At 41.3% G+C, this 19766-nt stretch overlaps 1 protein-coding gene across 1 annotated transcript in view; it reads left to right on the plus strand.

The window, feature by feature from the left end:
• The window catches only part of USP13 (ubiquitin specific peptidase 13 (isopeptidase T-3)), a 203905-nt gene that overhangs the window by 132238 nt on the left and 51901 nt on the right, over window positions 1-19766 (plus strand). The window contains exons 11-13 of the mRNA XM_006884032.1: window positions 5474-5599; window positions 6877-7030; window positions 14605-14779. Coding sequence (XP_006884094.1) covers window positions 5474-5599; window positions 6877-7030; window positions 14605-14779 — 455 coding nt within the window. The remainder of the gene's footprint in view (window positions 1-5473; window positions 5600-6876; window positions 7031-14604; window positions 14780-19766) is intronic.

Here is a 19766-nt window from a genome sequence, read left to right on the forward strand (position 1 = left end):
AGGGAGAAAAGTACAACAATGAATGAATGTAAATCCAAAGTCTCTGTAAATTTTCATTGAAATTAATAATAAAAATTAAAAAAGGAAGAAGAAGCTGCCCTGCAATCCCTAAGGCATGTGGTTCAAATCTACCAGCCAGCTCTCTGTGGGAGGAGGATGGACAGTCTACCCTGTTCGACTTACTGTCTCTGAGAACCCACTGGAGGATCAACGATGAGTCAGTTCCAACTCAATGCCACACAATCACAGCAACACACCCAACTGTGTAACGTCAACAATCACCATTATTCAATTTTGGTTCCACTGACTCTCCCTCACCTGAATGCTTTCCTTTCTTTTCCCTCTCTGGAGGGTTTGCACACAGATTTTAGCCATTATCCTTTTTCTCCTGTAAATATTCTGATTGCATCTGTAGCTATCAGTGACTTCTGTCCTTTTTTTACCATAAATATCATGTTTTAAGTTGTCTGAAGTATTAAAAGCAACCCGCTATTAATAACTTTCTTTTCATATAATCTAAGTTTCTCTTCCACTGGGCCAATTGGCAGCATCAGGATGGATGGTGGAGAGATTGAGACTGTTCACAGCTTCAGTTTGCTTGGCTCCACAGTCAACACTCTTGGCACCAGCAGCCAGGAAATTAGAAGATGTATTGCCATGGGAAAGTCTGCTGTTAGGGACCCCTCTCCAAAGTACTGAAGAGCAATGGTGTCTCTTTGGAGACTAAGGTGCATCTGATACAGGCCATGGTCTTTGCTATCACTTGTTATACATCAGAGAGTTGGACAATGACTAAGGAGAATAGGAGAATTGATTTCTTTGAGCTGTGGTTCTGGAGAAGAATATTGAGGGTACCATGGACTGCTAGGAAAACAAACAGATTCATCCTGGAAAGGGTCAAACCAGGCTGCTACTTGGAGGCCAGGATTCTAAGGCTCCGTCTAACATACTTTGGACATGTTGCAAGGAGGGACAGGTCCTTGGAGAAGGATATCATGCTTGGTAGGGTGGAGGGACAGCGCAGAAGGGGAAGGCCCCCTATGAGGTGGATTGGTTCAGTGACTGGGGTAATCGGGACGGTTGTGTCGGAGATAGTGCGATTGGCACAGGACAGAGCAGAGTTTAGGGCTGTTGTACATAGGGTCGCTATGAGTCACAAGCGACTCGATGGCACATAACAACAACAACAATTAGTTTATCTTTGAATTTTGAAGCTCTGTCTCACATACTTTGGGCACATGGCCAGGAAGGGACCAGTCCTTGTAGAAGGACATCATGCTTTGGGTTAAGGGACAGCAGGAGAAGACCCCAATGAAATGGACTGATACATTAACCAGGTTAATGGGGGTAGGTGTGTCAGAGTCAGTGAGACTGGCTCAGGACAGGGCAGGCTTCAGAGCTGTTGTCCATAGGATCACTATGAGTTGCAGACAACTCAATGGCACATAACTACAGCAATACCCAGTCCACATTCATGTTCTGTATCAAAGATGTCTTTTTTAAAAAGTTCCTTTCATTTTCTAAGAAGGAAATAGCTTTCAAAAGCCATTGATTTGTTGAAAAATGTGAATCACTTTCAGTAAGATTTTTCCAAAGACATTCCCTGAGATATTGTTTAAGTGTGTTTCTTAGAAACTGGTAACTGTGGAGGCTCTATTAGGTTCAGGGACTGCTTTTTCAGAGCTTGATTATCTATTCTTTTTATGTGGGCATAGTGAGTGATACTTCAGTGTGAGAGTAAGAACTAACCTCTGAACTCAGAGAAGGTATGTGGTGGGCATTGGCGTGGGCAGACAGGGCGAGATGAATAAGGCAGTAGTAATGTGGGGAAATTGAATTTGAGCTAAATTTCTCAACCCACCTGTGAAACGAGGAGCAGGTCTCCGCAGTGTAACATAGAGAGAGGGAGTTAGGGAGCTTTTCAAGTAACTTTTAGATGAGGAAGAACTCTTAAGTTCTGGCTTGGCTATGGAACAGAGGATTAAGAAAGGCCACTTGAGGGAAAATCAAGAGAGGCCTATGACTAGACAGCATTTAACAACAACAGTAACATTGGCTAATAGCAGGTCAGTATGCATCAGCATTGTGAGTATAGAAGATGACTTTTTAAATTAATATGACAAGTTCTTTATTGGTTTTATTTCTTACATTTGAAATACTCTTCAGTAACATCCTTGGCCATGGATTCTTTGCCTTAGTCCTTAACAACTACACAAGTGCAATCAACCACTTTGTGGGGCTTTCTTTCTTAGTCAGTTTTGCAGAGGCCATCCCACTCCCCCAGTTTCTTATTGTCAGGTTATCAGGTTGATTTGGTGTTCAGCACAAAGGGCTTCTACTAATAGGCTCATTAGAGTTGGATGCCAGCACACGAAGACAGGCTTCACACTTGTCTGAGGCTTTGGCAGCTTCACAGATTCTGTGCGCTAGGCCATTGTGGATGAGGGCAGTCTTCAGCACCTCTTGTTACACCTCTAGCATCAATGCCTTCCTCAGATGTGGCTGTGAGTTAGGGATAGAGCAGAATCTTGAATGCAGCCATGTCTCCACCTCCACCCAACTCAGTGGTGACTGGGGAGAAAAAGACTTTGTTATTGTTGTTTTACAGAATCTATCTATCTATCTATCTATCTATCTATCTATCTATCTATCTATCTATCTATCTATCTGATCAAGATATGAATTGGTCTTTATCCTGCACTGGAAGCATGTGAAGCCTTGTGTATGACAGGTGGTGTGTTACATACAGATTTCAAGTCCTCTGATGCCCAGTGCTATTGTCTTCTAAGAGCTGCTTGCACCGGCTTGGCTTCTCTGTAATGGCCCTCCCCATCTGTTGTAGATACAGGTACATATCTCTCATTTTCCTGGTTGACTGTCAGATCAAGAGGAGCAGACTTTCCCATGGTGCTCTGTATGATGTAGGTGGCCAGTAAATGTGGATGACTTAATGTATTAACAAGACTGCAAAATTCACCCAATGTGAATTTTTTCAAAGAACAGTTTGCAATGTGTGCTTTTTTTTTTTTTTTGCAATGTGTGCTTTTGAGATAGGAGATTTCATATCATCTGTAACCTCTGAGTGTGTGATTGTGTAAACATGCCATGGTTTGTAGAATGTAGACATTGACCTGGGTGTCTGTGAGAACCTGGAGAGGGCCTGAGGCCCAGCCCCTGCTGTGGGGGGTGGAGGGGTTGTAGTGAGGCAGCAGAGATGGGCCAGAAACAGGCTGAGTTGTAGAAGAGTAGAAAGCAGTTTGTCTGTATGTCAAATGATAACCTAGATGTTGTTGTTGTTGTTATGTGCCGTCAAGTTGCTTGCGACTCATAGCAACCCTATGTACAACAGCCATAAACTCTCCTCTGTCCTGTGCCAATCACACCGTCTCCGACACACCCATCCCGATTACCCCAGTCACTGAATCAATCCACCTCAGAGAGGGCCTTCCCCTCCTGCGCTGTCCCTCCACCCTCCCAAGCATGATGTCCCTCTCTAAGGACCGGTCTCTCCTCACAACATGTCCAAAGTATGTTAGACGGAGCCTCAGAATCCTTGCCTCCAAGGAGCCACCCGGATGAACCTTTTTGTTTTTCTAGCAGTCCATGGTATTCTCAATACTCTTCTCCAGCACCACAGCTCAAAGGCATCAATTCTCCTTCTATCCTCCTTGGTCATTGTCCAACTGTCTGATGCATAACAAGTGATTGCAAAGACCATGGCCTATATCAGATGCACCTTAGTCTCCAAAAAGACACCATTGCTCTTCAGTACTTTGGAGAGGTCCCTAACAGCAGACTTTCCCATGGCAATATGCCTTTTATTTTCCTGGCTACTGTTGCCGAGACTGTTGACTATGGAGCCAAGCAAACTGAAGCTGTGAACAATCTCAGTCTCTTCACCATCCATCCTGATCCTCTCAGTTGGCCCAGTGGTGAGAATCTTTGTCTTCTTGACATTGAACCTCAATCCATATTGGAGGCTGCAGTCCTTGACCCTCTGCAGCAAGAACTTCAGGTCCTTCTCAATTTCAGCAAGCAGAGTTGTGTCATCTGCATAACGCAGATTGTTGATAGATCTTCCACCAATCTTGATCCCACATTTCTCCTCATAGAGCCCAACCTCCTGGATAATCTGTTCTGCATACAGATTGAAAAGGTATGGAGATAGGTTACATCTCTGGCATACGCCCTTCCCAATTTTGAACCATGCAGTGTTCCCTTGCTCTGTTCTGACGACTGCCTCCTGGTCCAAGTATAGGTTTCACATTAGAACGATCAAGTGTTCTGGGATTCCCATTCTTCTCAGAGTCAGCCACAGTTTGTTATGATCCACACAGTCAAATGCCTTTGCATAGTCAATGAAACACAGATAGACATTCCTCTGGTATTCCCTGCTTTCAGCTAAAATCCATCTAACATCAGGTACAATATCCCTAGTACCACCACCCCTTCTAAACCCAGCCTGGACTTCTGGCAGTTCTCTGCTGATGTGCTGTTCCAGTCGTTTTTGGATAATCTTCAGTAGAATCTTGCTTGCATGTTAAATCAATGACATTGTTCTATAGTTTCCACACTCTGTTGGGTCACCTTTCTTTGGAATGGGAACAAATATAGATCTCTTCCAGTCAGTTGGCCATGTCCTAAGCTAGATAGCAGGGATTTTTTAACTTCGGAAGAGGGTATTGTGACCTGGAAGTAGAGGAAGTGGTTTTGAGAAGTGGGAGGGTAGCATCACATTTAGAGGAAACACAAATAACATTTTCAGCTTGATTGACAAGGTGAGATTCGGTGCTTTTGTCTTTGCTGTAAAGACCTGGAGGAGGAGTCGGGTTGAACATGGATGCAGTGGTGTGATGACCTGGTTGCTAAGATACTTGAAAGTGTCCTATTGAATTGAAAGACCTATTTGACACTTCCTGCCGCCTCATCTATTGAATGAGGACAACAGTGGTTTCTACTTCATAGGGCTGTTGTGATAAATGAAGTCACTGCATTGCCATTATCAGTTGAGTTCCCCAAACTCTCTAAGGAATCCCCTCACATGCCCTCATGGGAAGAGGCGTGAGGTGCTGCACAGCTCCCCTCTCCTGACTTCTCAGCCCTCTCCTCACTACTGCACTCTCTAGCCTGTTCTCAGATGGATTAACCACTCAGCCACCATGCGGTAAGTCTTGTGAGGATGGATCTAGTGTCTCGTTTTAGAAAGCAGGTATATTTAGTCATCTTCTATCCTCCAGCTTTGAATCACAGGAGGAGCCCCATTCTGTTCTCATGTAAAGTTCATAGTGGGTGCATACTTTTGTATCCAGAGAATATTGACTTCTGTCATGAACTAGCTTCTTTGGACTTCAGCTTTTCATCTTTAAAAAAAAAAAAAGAACTTCTAGTAATTATTTCTCTGCTTTCCCCTTAGGACTATGAAGACTCTTTTCTATGTTTATTATTACAAATTAATACTGTTTTTATACTTTAGCCTCAACAGAATGGGATCTCACCACGCATGTTTAAGGCCTTTGTAAGCAAAAGTCACCCTGAATTCTCATCCAATAGACAGCAAGATGCCCAGGAGTTTTTCTTGCACTTGGTGAACTTAGTAGAGGTGAGTAAGAAAACCTTTCTTAAAAGTGCTCAACCCCTAACTCCTGCTCACCTAACTCCTGCTCACTGTGGATTGGACAGAATTCCTCTCTGTCAGAGCTGGTTCTGTGTCGGCTGATTTGAAAACTCTTTCTCTGTTCAGCTCACTGGTTACAATCACCCTTAACAACTCATTTTCTAGGCATCTATGGCTCTGTCTGCTCTCTTCTCAGGAATAACTATGTGTGGGTTCCTTCACTCACTGCATTTTCGGTCTCTCTGATAAAATTTCCTCAAGGGGCCCATGTGCTATTTGCTGTCTTCCTGCCACCACTCAGAGGTGATCACACTTTGCTCAAAGCTGTCAAATAACATTAAACACTGAGGTTTTTAAAAGCCACTGAGGATTCCTAAGTAAAGGTCCACTTTAAAAAAAAAAATCAAGACTTTTTCCTTGATTTTATAAATAACAAATTTTTGATGATGGTGTGTTTTGTTTTTTTTTTTGGTGGAAAATGTGGAAGAACACAAAGGAGAAAGTAAGAGTCCTCCAGCATATCAGCCCTGGAAACAACTGGGCTCAATATTTGGTGTCTGAACCTCCAGTGACTTTCCACGTGCATGTGTTGCTTCTTAGTACATACTGAGCACTATTCTCCACATAGTATGTTTTGAACATTTTTTACTGCATAACATATTCTAATATGGTATGATTTAATTTTACTTGGATGCAGTGATATGAGTGTATTTCTATCACCATACCACATCTGCTTAATTTTCCAGATCAGTTCTGTGTTTTCTCCCTTCTCTTTTTTTTTTATTTGACTTTACTTCCACAGTTTCAATTCCCTTTTTATCTGTTTTCCTGCTTTCATTTCTAAAGGCTGCATAACACTGATTCACAGGATGAACTATAGTTTATTTTACCACTCTTTTCATTTGTTGTTATGTACCGTTGAGTTAGAATCAACTCATAGCTGATCTCAAGTGGGTTTTCACAGGCTGTAAATTGCACAGGAGATTGCCGTCTCTGACCTGCAATCACCTGATGGATTCAAACTGTGAGCCTTTGGGTTGGCAGTGCAATTCCTTACTCACAAGGCTACTGGAGAGCACTAAAGTGATATTATAAAACTTCTAGGGTTTTACTGATACAGTATCCTGATGGACTGGCTTGTCCAGAGAAGACTGTTAGTAAATACCAGAACTTTGCACGAGATTTATGTTTGATTTCATGCACATTTTCATTCGTGGCTTAATATTTATAAACATACTCACCTGGTATGCTCTACCCTTTAGAGGAACCGCATTGGCTCAGAAAACCCAAGTGATGTTTTCCGGTTTTTGGTGGAAGAACGTATTCAGTGCTGTCAGAGCCGGAAAGTTCGCTACACAGAGAGGGTAGATTACTTGATGCAATTACCTGTGGCCATGGAGGCAGCAACCAACAAAGGTAAAAGTCCCAATTGGTGACTAAGCAGTGTGCTTTTTTTTGTGTGTAAACCTTCGAATCAGAATGTAAAAGAGTAAGGGCCACGTGGGGACGGCCATTTCTGACCTTTACCAACTTCACCAATGGGAACTGTCCCTGTCAACAGCATCAACAACGTAAAACCAATTTCCATGAGTTCAGACATATTCCCCACACTACCAGACCTCTTTCTACTCACCTCAGCATCTTACTGCTTTGCTGTGTCCAAAATCCATTGTGATAGCTTACAGATCCCACAGAACCATAAAATCCAGGTTAAGCAGAATACAGTCCTGACGGCCTCTGACATGTGTGCTCACAGGCACCTCATGGCTTAAGGCCAGTGTTACAAAGTTCTCAGTCCTGGAAATATTGGCTCCCTCTCCCACCAGAATCCCCCACCCCCACTCCAGTTGTCTAACAAACTTGGGAAAAGGCTTTTAGCTTAACTCTAGTTCTGTCTATGGGGGCAGCAGTTAGTTGCATCTCATGTTAGGTCTCTGGTTCTCCACTACAGATGCTATGACTGTTGCTCTGGTCCTGAAGGTCCTGCTCTTCTTTGCTGGGGGTGAGGTTTCCTATTCCACTGCCATATCTGTTCAATTTAATGACAGACTATCCAGCCCCCTTGTGAATAGGCAAATAAACCCTATTTTCATATTTCTGCCTAGCCATGTATGTGACATAGTCAAACAGGGCTAGGAAAGCCATTTTCGATGAACTCTTAACTCCACACAGAGAGAAAACATGGTTTAGTCTCTGATAAGTTGTATCAGCCATAGAAATACAGCCTCTGTGGTCTCTAGTGCACATATCTCTTCAGTCCCTGTGACACTCTTTTTTGAGAGGGGCTGAATGCATCTCAGACTTTGTGCAGGATTTATTAAACCAAAACCCCAAATCTAAACAAACCAAAAATCACTCAATTCATAATGACTCTTTGTCAGATTTTTGAGGATATAAGTCTTTATGGAAGGAGACTGTCTCATTTTTCTCCTGAAGATCAGCTGACTTGTTCCAATTGCTGACTTTTTGGTTAGCAACCTAACATGTAATACACTACAGCTGTGGACAGAGCCTATTTTAGTGCTCATACATTTGGTCAATTGGTTAGTTTGACTTAGTTTATGTTTGGAACAAGTTATTCATAAGGACCTACAGAAAATATGAACAATATTAACTTACATGATAAAGCCCAAGGAAAGACTAATCAGAATTACATGTTTTAATGTTGACTTTCAAGCAGAGCTCTCCTCTGAAATAGTACAGCTTTGGTGTTCTGGTATTAAAGACACTTCCCATTGGACATGATGGTGGTTGGGCTCTGGGTAAAAGCGAGTCCCATCAGGAAGGTCTCTGGAGTGTGGAAGGGAGAAGGCAGAGTGCCATGCTGTGCTGGTTTCCTAGGAAGGTTTCTCCTCCTGCAGCCAGTCTGTCTGCTTTGTTGGTAAATGATATTTCTTAATATCAGCATCCTAAAAACAGAACAAAGCATCATAGGTACCAGACTGCTTATCTCTTGAGACTTGATCTTTTTTATAGAACTTGATATCTTCTTGGTGGCCTTTTTAGCTCTCTTGTGTTTCTTTTTTGTTGTTGTTGTTAGTTCATTAGGTTAACTGGAAAGTGATAATTGTGATGACTTTAAGATTAAATGGCAGTTCCTGAAATAGCTAACATGCTTGGCTGCTAACTGAAATTTTGGAGGTTTGAGTCCACTTACAGGGGCTAGCCCTTGAAAAAGAACATCACACATAAAAAGGTGGCGAGTCAGAGAAAGAGAAGACCCTCAACAAGATGGTTTGATGTAATGACTGTAGCAATGGGCTTGACCATATCAGAGATGGTGAAGATGGAGCAGGATAGGACAAACAAAATTCAGTTGTTATTCACAGCATCACTATGAGTTGTGGTTGTCTTGATGGCACACCACTGTAACAACAACGAAAGTACCATACAAGAAAGACTTAGCAATACTTCCAGAAAATCAACCACTGAAAATCCTGTGGACACAATTCTACTCCAACACACATGGAGTCACCAGGAGTTGAAATTGGCTTGATAGCAACAGAAACAGGGGAAGTGACTTTTAAAAAATTTATTATTAATTTCAATGAAAATTTACAGAGACTTCGGAGTTCCATTCATTCATTGTTGCACTTTTCTCCCCTCCCAACCCTTCACCCCAATACACTACCCTCTTGGAAAAGTAGAAGAAAAATTCTTTCATTGTTTTACAAACCCTCCCCCAGGTTCACTCCACCATGCAGCCTTTGCTCTGGACTTCTGTCATGACACATATCCCTTTGAAACAGTTTTCTCCCTCATCTGTTTTAATGCAGTATACATTATTGAACTTGTCTTTCTCAGTCTTTCCCCAGCCCCAAGCTCAGTCCTGTTTTACAACAGTGGCACCATGCAGTATTTGTCCTTTTGTGACTGAGATACTTCACTCAGCATAATGTCCTCCAGAGTCACCCATTTTGAATAATATTTCATGAGTTTCTTGTTTTTCAATGCAGCGTAGTATTCCATTGTATGACTATACCACAGCTTCTCTATCCATTCATTTGTTAATGGGCACTTAGGTTGTTTCCAACTCCTTGCTATTGTGAACAAAGCTACGATAAACATGTGTGTGCATTTATCTGCTTGGGTGGCAGTTATGGTTTCTTTGGGCTATATTCCCAGTAGTGGAATTGCTGGGTCAAATGGTATCTCTCTTTGCAACTTTTTGAGAAACCACTGCCTTCCACAGTGGTTGCACCATTTTATACTTCCACCAACAGTGAATAAGGGTTCCAATTTCTCCACAGCCTCGCCAGCATTTGTTGCTTGCTCTTCTGTTAAATTTTGCTATTCTGACTGGGGCGAGATGATATCTCATAGTTGTTTTGATTTGCATCTCTCTTAGAGCTAGAGAATTTGAACATTTCTTCATGTGCTTGTTGGCCATCTGAATGTCTTCTTTGGTGAAGTGTCAGTTCATATCCTGTGCCCATTTTTCAACTGGATTATTTACCTTTATCTTGTTGTGGTGCGGGAAGTGACTTCTATTTTATATAAGTTCATGGAGCTTTTGACCTGTTCTCTGATCTGTATCTATTAAACAGGAAAGAAGTGAGGGCTGAGTCTGGAGTCTATTTCTTTTTTTAGAGCTAGGTTTAATTGCCTTTTCTTGTCCACCTCAGGCAGGCTGACTTCCATGCTTGGCTTAGTTCTATGCTCTTCAGTAACCCCTTTTCTATATTTTATGAGTAGTAACTATTTTTCCAGGAAGGAGAGTCATAATTTAGTTTCTGGAAATTGACTTCTGGGAATGCCTGATTATACCTGCCTAGATATGAGTGCATCATAAATGAATTGTGGACTGGGGAATGCAGTTTAAAAGCACATTCAGATAAGTCAGACCGAAAAGGACAAATAATTGTATGATCCCACTTTTATACAGTATCTAGAATAGCTCATGCATATAAATCAAGGTTTTTGAGAGATTACTGAGGTTAAAAAAAAACACACACAACAAAACACAAAACTCCAAGTAACAAAAAGCTCAAATTCATTGTCACTGAATCAGAACTGATTCGTCGCTGACTCTTTAGCAACTGTAAATCACATGGGAGGAAATTACCCATCTTTCCCTTCTGGAACCCCTGGTGGATTTGAACCACCTGAGAAGCACTTGCTTTGTGTTAGCAGCACAGTTCTCTACCCATCACACCACCTGAGTTATGTAAATGCATGCAGACCAGATACATGAGAAGTTACCTAGGTTAGGAGAGAGAGCTAGGGAGTTAGTGCTTAAAGTGTACTGAGCATCTGTTAAAGATTCTGAGAACATTTGGAAATGGAAATATTACTGCAGACCATAATGAATTTAACTAATGTTACCAAATTGTGCCCATAAAAATTATTGAGATGACAAATGTTTTGTTATACATATTTTACCACATTTCTCTTCCCCCCAAAACTATATTCAGGTGTGTTTAAGAAAATACACATGCACACAGGTGTGTTTAAAACCTGATAACTTGGGAATGAATTTTTGTGATGCAAAATGATCCCTTTTAAGATTTTACTCAATAGTGCTCATAAGCTTGAATTCACAGTGTTTTCTAGGAGCAGACCTGTGACTTGTGAGAAGTCCGTGGCGCTCTCACTCCTCTGAGTGTTTGTGGGTGAGGAGAGTGTAAAACCAGTTGCCCTGAGTCAGTTCCAACTCATGATGAGTCTGTGTTGGTCAGTATGGACCTGTGGGAGTTTTCACCTCGGATTTTTGAAACTAGCAGCTCTCCAGAGCTTTCTTCCAAGGTGCCACTGTGGTTGTTCAGTACTGTTGAGTTGACGACAACTCATAGCAGCCCTATAAACAACAGATCTGAATCTTGTCCTGTCCTGCACCGTCTTTTCCATCTCTCATATACTTGAGCTTCTTGTTACAGTAAGTCACTATGCTAGTCCGTTTTCTTGAGGGTCTTCGCTTCTTTCTCAGACCCTCCACCTCTTCTAGCATGACTTCTTTTTCCAAGGATTGGTTCCTTCTGACATCATGCCCAAAGTTAATAATACAAAGTCTTGCCTTTAAGGAGCACCCTGGTTTCACTTTCTCCAAGACAGATGTATTCCTCTGAGGGGACTCAAAACATCCAGCCTCTGAGCAGCCAGGTGTGTTAACTGATAATGTAGAGAGGGCTTCTTTGTTTAGCCACTCTGATAGTGGAGGTACTGAGTAACGCCCACAAAGGTTGACTTGCAACATTTGGTAGTATTAGCTCTGCATGGGTAATAGTGGTAAGGCAGTCATTTTAATTCATCCTCTTCCTTGGACCTGATATCTTCTGTGACCTTTATTGGTAGTTGCTGGTAGAAGTGAAGTAGAAAACCTGTCCACTATTTTATAACTGGTCTATATTGTTGTTGTAGGTGTCATTAAGTCAGATATGGCTCATAACAACCCTACGAAAAACAGACCTGAGCCTTGTCCTAACTTATGTCATCTTCACAATCTCTGACACACTTAAACCCATTTCTACAGTCAGTGTGTCAGTCCACCTGGTTGAGGGTCTTCCACTCCTTTGCTCTCCTTCAACCTTACCAAGCACGATATCCTTCTTCACATGCCCAAAGTACGTGAGACAAAGCTTCATCATGTTTGCCTCCACAGAACACCCTGGCTGCACCTTCTCCAAGTAAACTTCTGTTTGTTCTTCAAGGAACATGTCCAAAGTATGTGAGACAAAGCTTCATCATCTTTGCCTCCACAGAACACCCTGGCTGCACCTTCTCCAAGTAAATTTCTGTTTGTTCTTCAAGGAACATGTCTAAAGTATGTGAGACAAAGCTTCATCATCTTTGCCTCCATGGAACACCCTGGCTGCACCTTGTCCAAGTACATTTCTGTTTGTTCTTTTGTCAGTCTACAGTATAGTCAGTACTCTTCTCCAATACCATAGCTCAAAGGCATCTGTTAATCTTCTGTCATCCTTATTCATCCAGCTCTGCGATGCATAGCAAGTGACTGAAGAGACCATGGCCTGAATCAGGTGCGCCTTACCTCAAATTGACACCATTGCTCCTCAGTAATTTGGAGAGGTCCCTGACTACAGACTTTCCTGGTGCAATATGTCTCCTGATCTCCTGAATGCTGGTACCAAGTATATTGATTATGGATCCAAGTAAGATGAATTTACAATTTCAATCTCTTCTCCATCTATAATGATGTTGCCTATGGGCCCAGGGATGAGGATTTTTATTTTGTTAAGGTGCGATTCATATCAAAGGCTGCAGCTTTTAACCTTCATAAACATAACAGATGTACAGAGACATAGAACTGGAGAATAAAAAGGGAAAAACTTGCTCAGCATTTCTCAAGCTGAAAGAATGGAAAAACAAATTCAAACCTTGAGTTGCATATTAGGGATACTGTGGGCAAAATCTTGAATGATCTAGAAAACATCAAAAGAAGATGGATGGAATACACTGAGTCACTCTGCCAAAAAGAGTTGGCTGACACTATAATATGTAAGGAAGTACAATAGGATCAAGAGCCAATGGTAATGAAGGAAGAAGTTTGAGTTGCACTGAATGCATTGGGGTGGGGGGGAAGGCCCCAGTAATTGATGGGATACCAATTAATATGTTTCAAATGACAAATGCAGGATGTGTTCACCAGCTTATGGCAGGCAGTTTGGAGGACAGCTGCCTGGCTGACTGACTGGAAGAGATCCATATTTATTCTCATTCCCAAGAAAGGTTATCCAACAGAATGTAGAAATTATCAGACAGTATCATTAATATCACATGCAAGCAAAATACTGCTGGAGATCATACAACAGAACAGTATGTAGGCAGGGAACTGCCAGAAGTTCAAATTGAATTTCCAAGAGGCTACGACACAAGGCTTCATTGTCACATGGATCCTGGCTAAAGGTATAGAATATCAGAAAGAATTCTGTTTGCACTTTATTGACTATGCAAAGGCATTTGACTGTGTGACTCATTACAAATTATGCCTATTATTGAGAAGAATGGGAATCCAGAACACTTAACTGTGCTCATATGAAAACTACACCTAGACCAAGAAACTATTGTGCAGATAGAACAAGGAACACCACATGGTTCCTTTTAGGAAAGGTGTGTGTTAGGATTGTATCATTTCTCTATATCTATTTAATCTGTACACTGTACAAATTATTTGAGAATCTGGACACTGAACAAGAAGGTGGCATCAGGATAGGAGGAAAACTCACTAATAAGTATATGACACAACCTTGCTTTCTGAAAGGTCTATAATTAGGAGCTTGGACCTGGTTTTTGCTATTTATCTGCCTCTTTGCCCCTGCCCTTGGTCCGTTAATGGCAGAACAGCTTTAAGTTATAGAAATGCTTTTATGACTAAAAATTTTAATTGATCTACTCAATGACAAGATTTGATCTCTTCATACAATTTTGCATAGCTTTCTGGCCTTGTCTATAGAATAGTGGAAGGCAGGAAGAGCTGTGGGATTGTGAAAGGCCGGAAGGGTTTGTGGAATCCTGGAAGGATTGTGGAAGACAGGAAGTGCTGCTGGCCAGTGTTTTAAGTGCAGCTTCATTACTCATTATTTTGACTCTGAGCCTCAGTATCTTTAGTCAGGCAGTGAAGGGTCTGGGAAGAGGTGAGCAATGGAGAAATCCTCAGTTGGGAAGCCTTGTGGTTTGGAGAGTGGCATTTGACTAACCTCAGGTGTGGTCTTTGATTAGAGTGAGAGATTAGTTCATGTGCTCTTTGGTCACATCTGTGCTCTGATCCCCTCACCTGGGCTCAAGCTCAGAGTCCCCATGTGTCAGTCTCAAAGGGGTACAAGCAAAAACACGTGAACGGCTCGCACAGCTTGTTAGTGCTGCTGTAAAAATGGCCTCAGGAATGGCCTTTCAGCAGGCAGACGCTGGCCTGTGAAGAACTAAAAAGGAGCAGCCCTGACACAGCCAGAAAGCGCTTGAGGAAAGAGTCCAAAGGAGATTTGACACATCAGGTAAGAGCTACTGCAAGGTTGTTCATTTGCTCTTTTACTCAGATGAACTGATCGCCTATGAATTAACAAGAAGGGAAGCAGAAGCAAACAGAAGACCCCTGCCTGAGTTGGTCCGTGCCAAGATACCATTTAGTGCCTGCCTTCAGGCCTTTTCCGAACCAGAAAATGTGGATGATTTCTGGAGCAGTGCCCTACAAGCAAAGTCTGCGGGTGTGAAGTAAGTTGTGTGTCTGTGTGCACGTGTGTGTGCACATTCATGTGTTCCCCCCCTGCCCGCAATGCTAGAGCTTTGTGCTTGTGTGGTAATGAAGGAAGGAGAAGGGAACTTGAGAGATGCCAGTTGGGTTGAGGTCCTGTGAGGATGGATGTCTGTTTACTTATGGTAGATTGGGATTGTGACTCAACACAACCTTAAATGTTACACATCTCACTAGTGTGAAATCAGCTTGCGCAAAATGGGCTTAAAGTCCAATAAAATGGGCTATGTGGTAGGGAAGGAATGCTTTTTTAAAATGAGGAATTTCGCTTATCTTTTGTTAGGATTTTCTTTTGCCGAGAGAATGCAGTCAGGAAACAATGCAGAAGCAAACAGAAGACTGTTAATAAAGAGACAAGAGTATATTGAATATACTTGTGATAGGCTTCATTGTTTAAACACCATGGGGATATGTTTTAGTTCCATAATGTATTTCAGTTAGAGACTTGGTTTAGACCTGGGGTGGACTATGTCCCTGCTTAGAGACAAGTGTTCTAAAGCCATCTCTACATGGGCATACAGTATCCTAAGCATTGTACCAAGGAACTACTTGGAAGACTCAGTCAGGAGGCTTGCTGTTTCAGTATTGAGGTCTGCTCATCAGATGCATACAAGTATTTTTGACAGACTCCTAAATCTACTTGGTACATGACCTGGCCTACACAGTTCTTAAGATGCACTTACATGGAAAAGAGAGCTGCTAGTGGCATAAAATGAAGTGAGTTCTGAGAGTTTGGCTCTGGGAATTTTTTTACTTTTAGCTTTGGCCATTTTTTGACTAGTTGGGGGGGTTTTTTTGCCAATTTTTTGGCTATTTTTCTTCAAAAATTGAGCTCTCAGTTGATAAAAAGGCATAAAGAAGAACGAACAAGGGCTCTTTGTAGAACAACCTTAAGTAGCAATCAAACCAGAATCATTTATTCTCTGTGGAATTTATCCTAAGATTCCTTCCTGTTCAGATTGTGAACTTCCTATGTTAAAAGTAGGAAAACAAAACAGATCCCCCTGCCCCAAAAATCGAAAAAAAGAAAAGAAAAAAGCCCTCCAAAGCCCTCAAACTGATTGCCAAATTCATAGCTGACTGTGGAGAAGAAGGCTTTCAGAGACTAAATTGCATGGGAGAAGACGGCCTATTTTATTACCTTGGATCAGCTGGTGGACTTGAAGCTTGATAGAGATGTGGCTTTTGGGTTATGAACACAACTACCTACATATGCAGCCAGCAGAGCTTAAAATAATAATAAAAATTATTTCCATGACCAAATGTGGATTAATAATTGTTTATTCAGTTATCAGTTGCCCATTGTTGATAAAGCTTTCAGCCTAGGGCTGCTTACGATGTGTGTGTGTGTCCTAGCAGGTAGCATCTAGTGATTTGGCCCAGTGAATGTGAGCTGCACTTTGTTGTGGGACTTAGAGATGTCTTTGGGCCATTAAGAATTTACACACAATGGGAGTGGTCAGAACAGTTGCTGTAACAATTGCCAATTGGATGGAGAGTCCTTAGACATTGCTTTAATCTTGAATCAAGGAGGAGTCAGGCAACCTGGCCACCTGTTGAGTCTCTGACCTCAGGGTGCACCTCTCCTTTAAGCCTATCCCTTGGCAATTCCCATTGCTCTTCAGAAAAGTGACCATTGGGTCTTATACGTACAAAGTGTGATATGCACTCTGAGCCTACATCGTCTGATTTATGTCCTGACAGAAATAGCCTTCTCCTCATTTGAGAAGGGCCATCTTTAAATTGGAAGTGGCAGGCCTTAGCTTTCCAAAGACAGAGGGGTTCTCTGACAAGTTGACTAGTGGTCTGAACTCTTCTCCTGTGCCCACTTCCCAGCTTGTGCTCAGTCTCAGGGCCGCACCACCCACTGATGTTTTTCCAGTCTGAAATGGAGGAATGATACTTGCTGACCTGATTTTCTTCTGAAATATTGTGAAATGTTTAGATGTATGGAGTGCTAATAATTATCGAGAATCCCTATGCAGGGGCTCCTGCTTTCTTTAGTTCTTAAAAAATAAACATTAAAGAGATTTGGGGTTTCCCCCTATTTTACTACACACACACACACACACACACACACACACACACACACACACACACATGCTTTTACAGAGAGGAAACTGGTTTTAGATGTATGGGAAAGAATGATACAGGATGCGTCGCAATTGTTGAAGCATTAGAAACTGGTTTTTGTGGGTAGGAAAATAATGATATTAATGGTAAAGCAACTACCATTTATTGTATATTTTTTGTGACCAGACCATATGTTAATTATGAATTATCATATTGACTTAGTATCATGAAGTTGTTATTATTATTTCCATATTTGTTGGTCACTATTGAATTGATTACAATTTATGGCTAGCTGCTTTATGCATTATTTTATTTTGGAGGAACATTCTTCTAAGTTGTACAGCTCTCTCCTGTCAATTTGTTGTACTCAGGTAATCTGGGTTTGCTGTGAAGCTGAACCTTGTGCCACTGAAGGGTCAAATGCCATAATGGCTGCACATGGTGGACAGTGTTTGGTGGAGCTCCAAGTTTAAGGCAGGTTTGGAAGCATGAGTGACATCCATTTCCTAAATGACAATGCTATATGAACTTGGAATAACAACAATAGTTATAGAAAGACTTTAGGCCTTTTGTTCATAGGGTCACTATGAGTCATGCTTGATTCAATGACAATCAACAACAACAACAGTAAACTTATGCGTAGGGGAATTTTGGTGGCCTAGTGGTAAGGAGTTTCACTGATAACCAAAAGGCAAGTAGTTTGAATCATCCATGAGCTGCTCTTTGGCAGAAAAATGGACAGTCTTCTCCCACATGATTTATAGCCTCTGAAAACCTACTGGAGGGTCAGCTATGCGTCTGTCTTCATTCAACAGCAATGGGCTGAGTTGTTGAGTGACCGTATATGTGTAGGGTAGAACTCTTCCATGGGGTTTTCAGTATAGTAAGCTTTGGGAAGCAGATCACTGGGCCTTTAAACTACTAACATTCTAACTAGTGGTTGAGTATTTGACTTTGTCACTCAGGACATGATTTATACCCTCTCTTACAGATAAGGAAATAAAATCTTAAGGAGAAGTGATTGACCAGTAAGTGACAGATTTGGGATGAATTCCTGTCTGATTAAATTTAAAATCTAAGCACTTAATCCCCACTATATAGTGCCCCAATTTCAGAGGTGGGTTTTGAAGAAACCAGTTTAGATGATAACCTAGAAGATGTCATTCTCTCTCCCTCTTCTTTCTAGTAACATAGTCTGTAACTCTGGGATGTTGTTATGTGGTGGTGAGTCAGAAACAACTCATAGCTGACACATCAGCAGGGTTTTTTAGAGGCTGTAAATTGCTTGGGAGATTGCCCATCTTTCTTCTGTGAAGTAGCTGGGGGATCTAGGTAGATGTTGTTGCTGCTGTTGTTAATGTGTCATTGGGTCGCCTGCCGCCCTATGTACAGCAGCTCTGAAGCCTGCACCATCCTGAGCGAGTCTCACCAGGTAGAACATACTGTTGGTAGTAACTTCACCTCTCTAAGCTCTTGTTTTCTTGTTTGTAAATTGAAGATAGTAATAGTGCTTTCTTCCCATTGTGAGGGTTAAGCAAGATAAACCATGTACAAAGTGTTTCCACATAGCTATTAGGTGCCATGGAGCAGACTACAATTTAGCAGTTCTGTGAATAAGGATAGACATGAACCTGCCCTATCCTGTCCATCCTCATGATCCCTGATGGGCAATCGCTATATTCTCATTGTTATAGCTCATTGTTTATATTCGTCATGTAAATCCATTTTGTTTAAGTTCTTCATCTCTTTGATCCTCCATCTTCATAAGCATGATGTCTTTTTGTAAGGAATTTGCAATGATTTCCTGACAACATACCCAAAGTATATGAGATGAAGTTTTACCATCTTTGCCTCTAAGGAGCAAAATGGTTACATTTAAGGAAATATAAAATGCAAAATAGAAATGCAAAATGGTTACATATAAGGAAAATGGTCACATTTTCTCCAAGACATAATTGTTCTTTTTACAGTCCATGGGATATTCAATACTTTTCTCCAACTCAACCATTCAAAGCCATTGATTCTTCTGTTATCCTTATTCTTTGTCCAACTTTCAGATGCATAGTAAGTTGTTAAAAAGACTATGGCTAGGATCAGGGGCACCTTAGGCTTTAAACAAATATTCTGGCTTTTACCATCTTGGAGAGGTCCTTGACAGCAGATTTTCCCAAACACAACCGTCTTTTGATTTCTTGACTGCTATTATTAAGGGTAGTGATTGTGGATCAAAGTGAAAGAAATCTTGACAATTATCTATCGTGATGTTGCCTATCGGTATACAGCTGAAGGGTTTTATTCTCTTGATGTTGAGGTATGATCCATAGTGAAGGCAGTGCAGTCTTTGATCTTCTGCCCCAGATATTTCAAGTACTCCTCACATTTTCCAAACAAAATTGTGTCATCTGCTAACACAAATTGTTGATGAGTCAGTCTCTAAACCTAAAGCCACATTAATTTTCATATAGTCCAACTTCCTGAATTATTTCATCAGCTTCCAGATTATAATTCCTCAGCATCCAGATTGAATAGGTATGTCTGATATATACCTTTCCTGATTTTAAACCATACAGTGTTTCCTTATTTTGTTTGGATGGCTGCATCTTGGTCCATGTGTTGGTTTTGCATAATGAAATATGTAAAGAGCTGTAGTTAGAAAACAAAAAGGGAAGAAAATAAACGGTTTTTCTCAAGCTGAGTTACTGAGGAATATATTCTGACCTCGACTTGCAATACTGAAGGGGTGCTATGAGAAAAATATTGAATGATTCACAAAACATTAACAGAAGATTGGAGGAATACAGAGTTATTGTACCAACTGGTCAACACGGAAACCATTTCAGGAAGTAACATGTGATTAAAACCCAATTATAATGA

Source organism: Elephantulus edwardii, unplaced genomic scaffold, assembly GCF_000299155.1.
Source record: "Elephantulus edwardii isolate Elephantulus edwardi_28Jun2011 unplaced genomic scaffold, EleEdw1.0 scaffold00031, whole genome shotgun sequence".
Classification (NCBI taxonomy): Eukaryota; Metazoa; Chordata; class Mammalia; order Macroscelidea; family Macroscelididae; genus Elephantulus; species Elephantulus edwardii.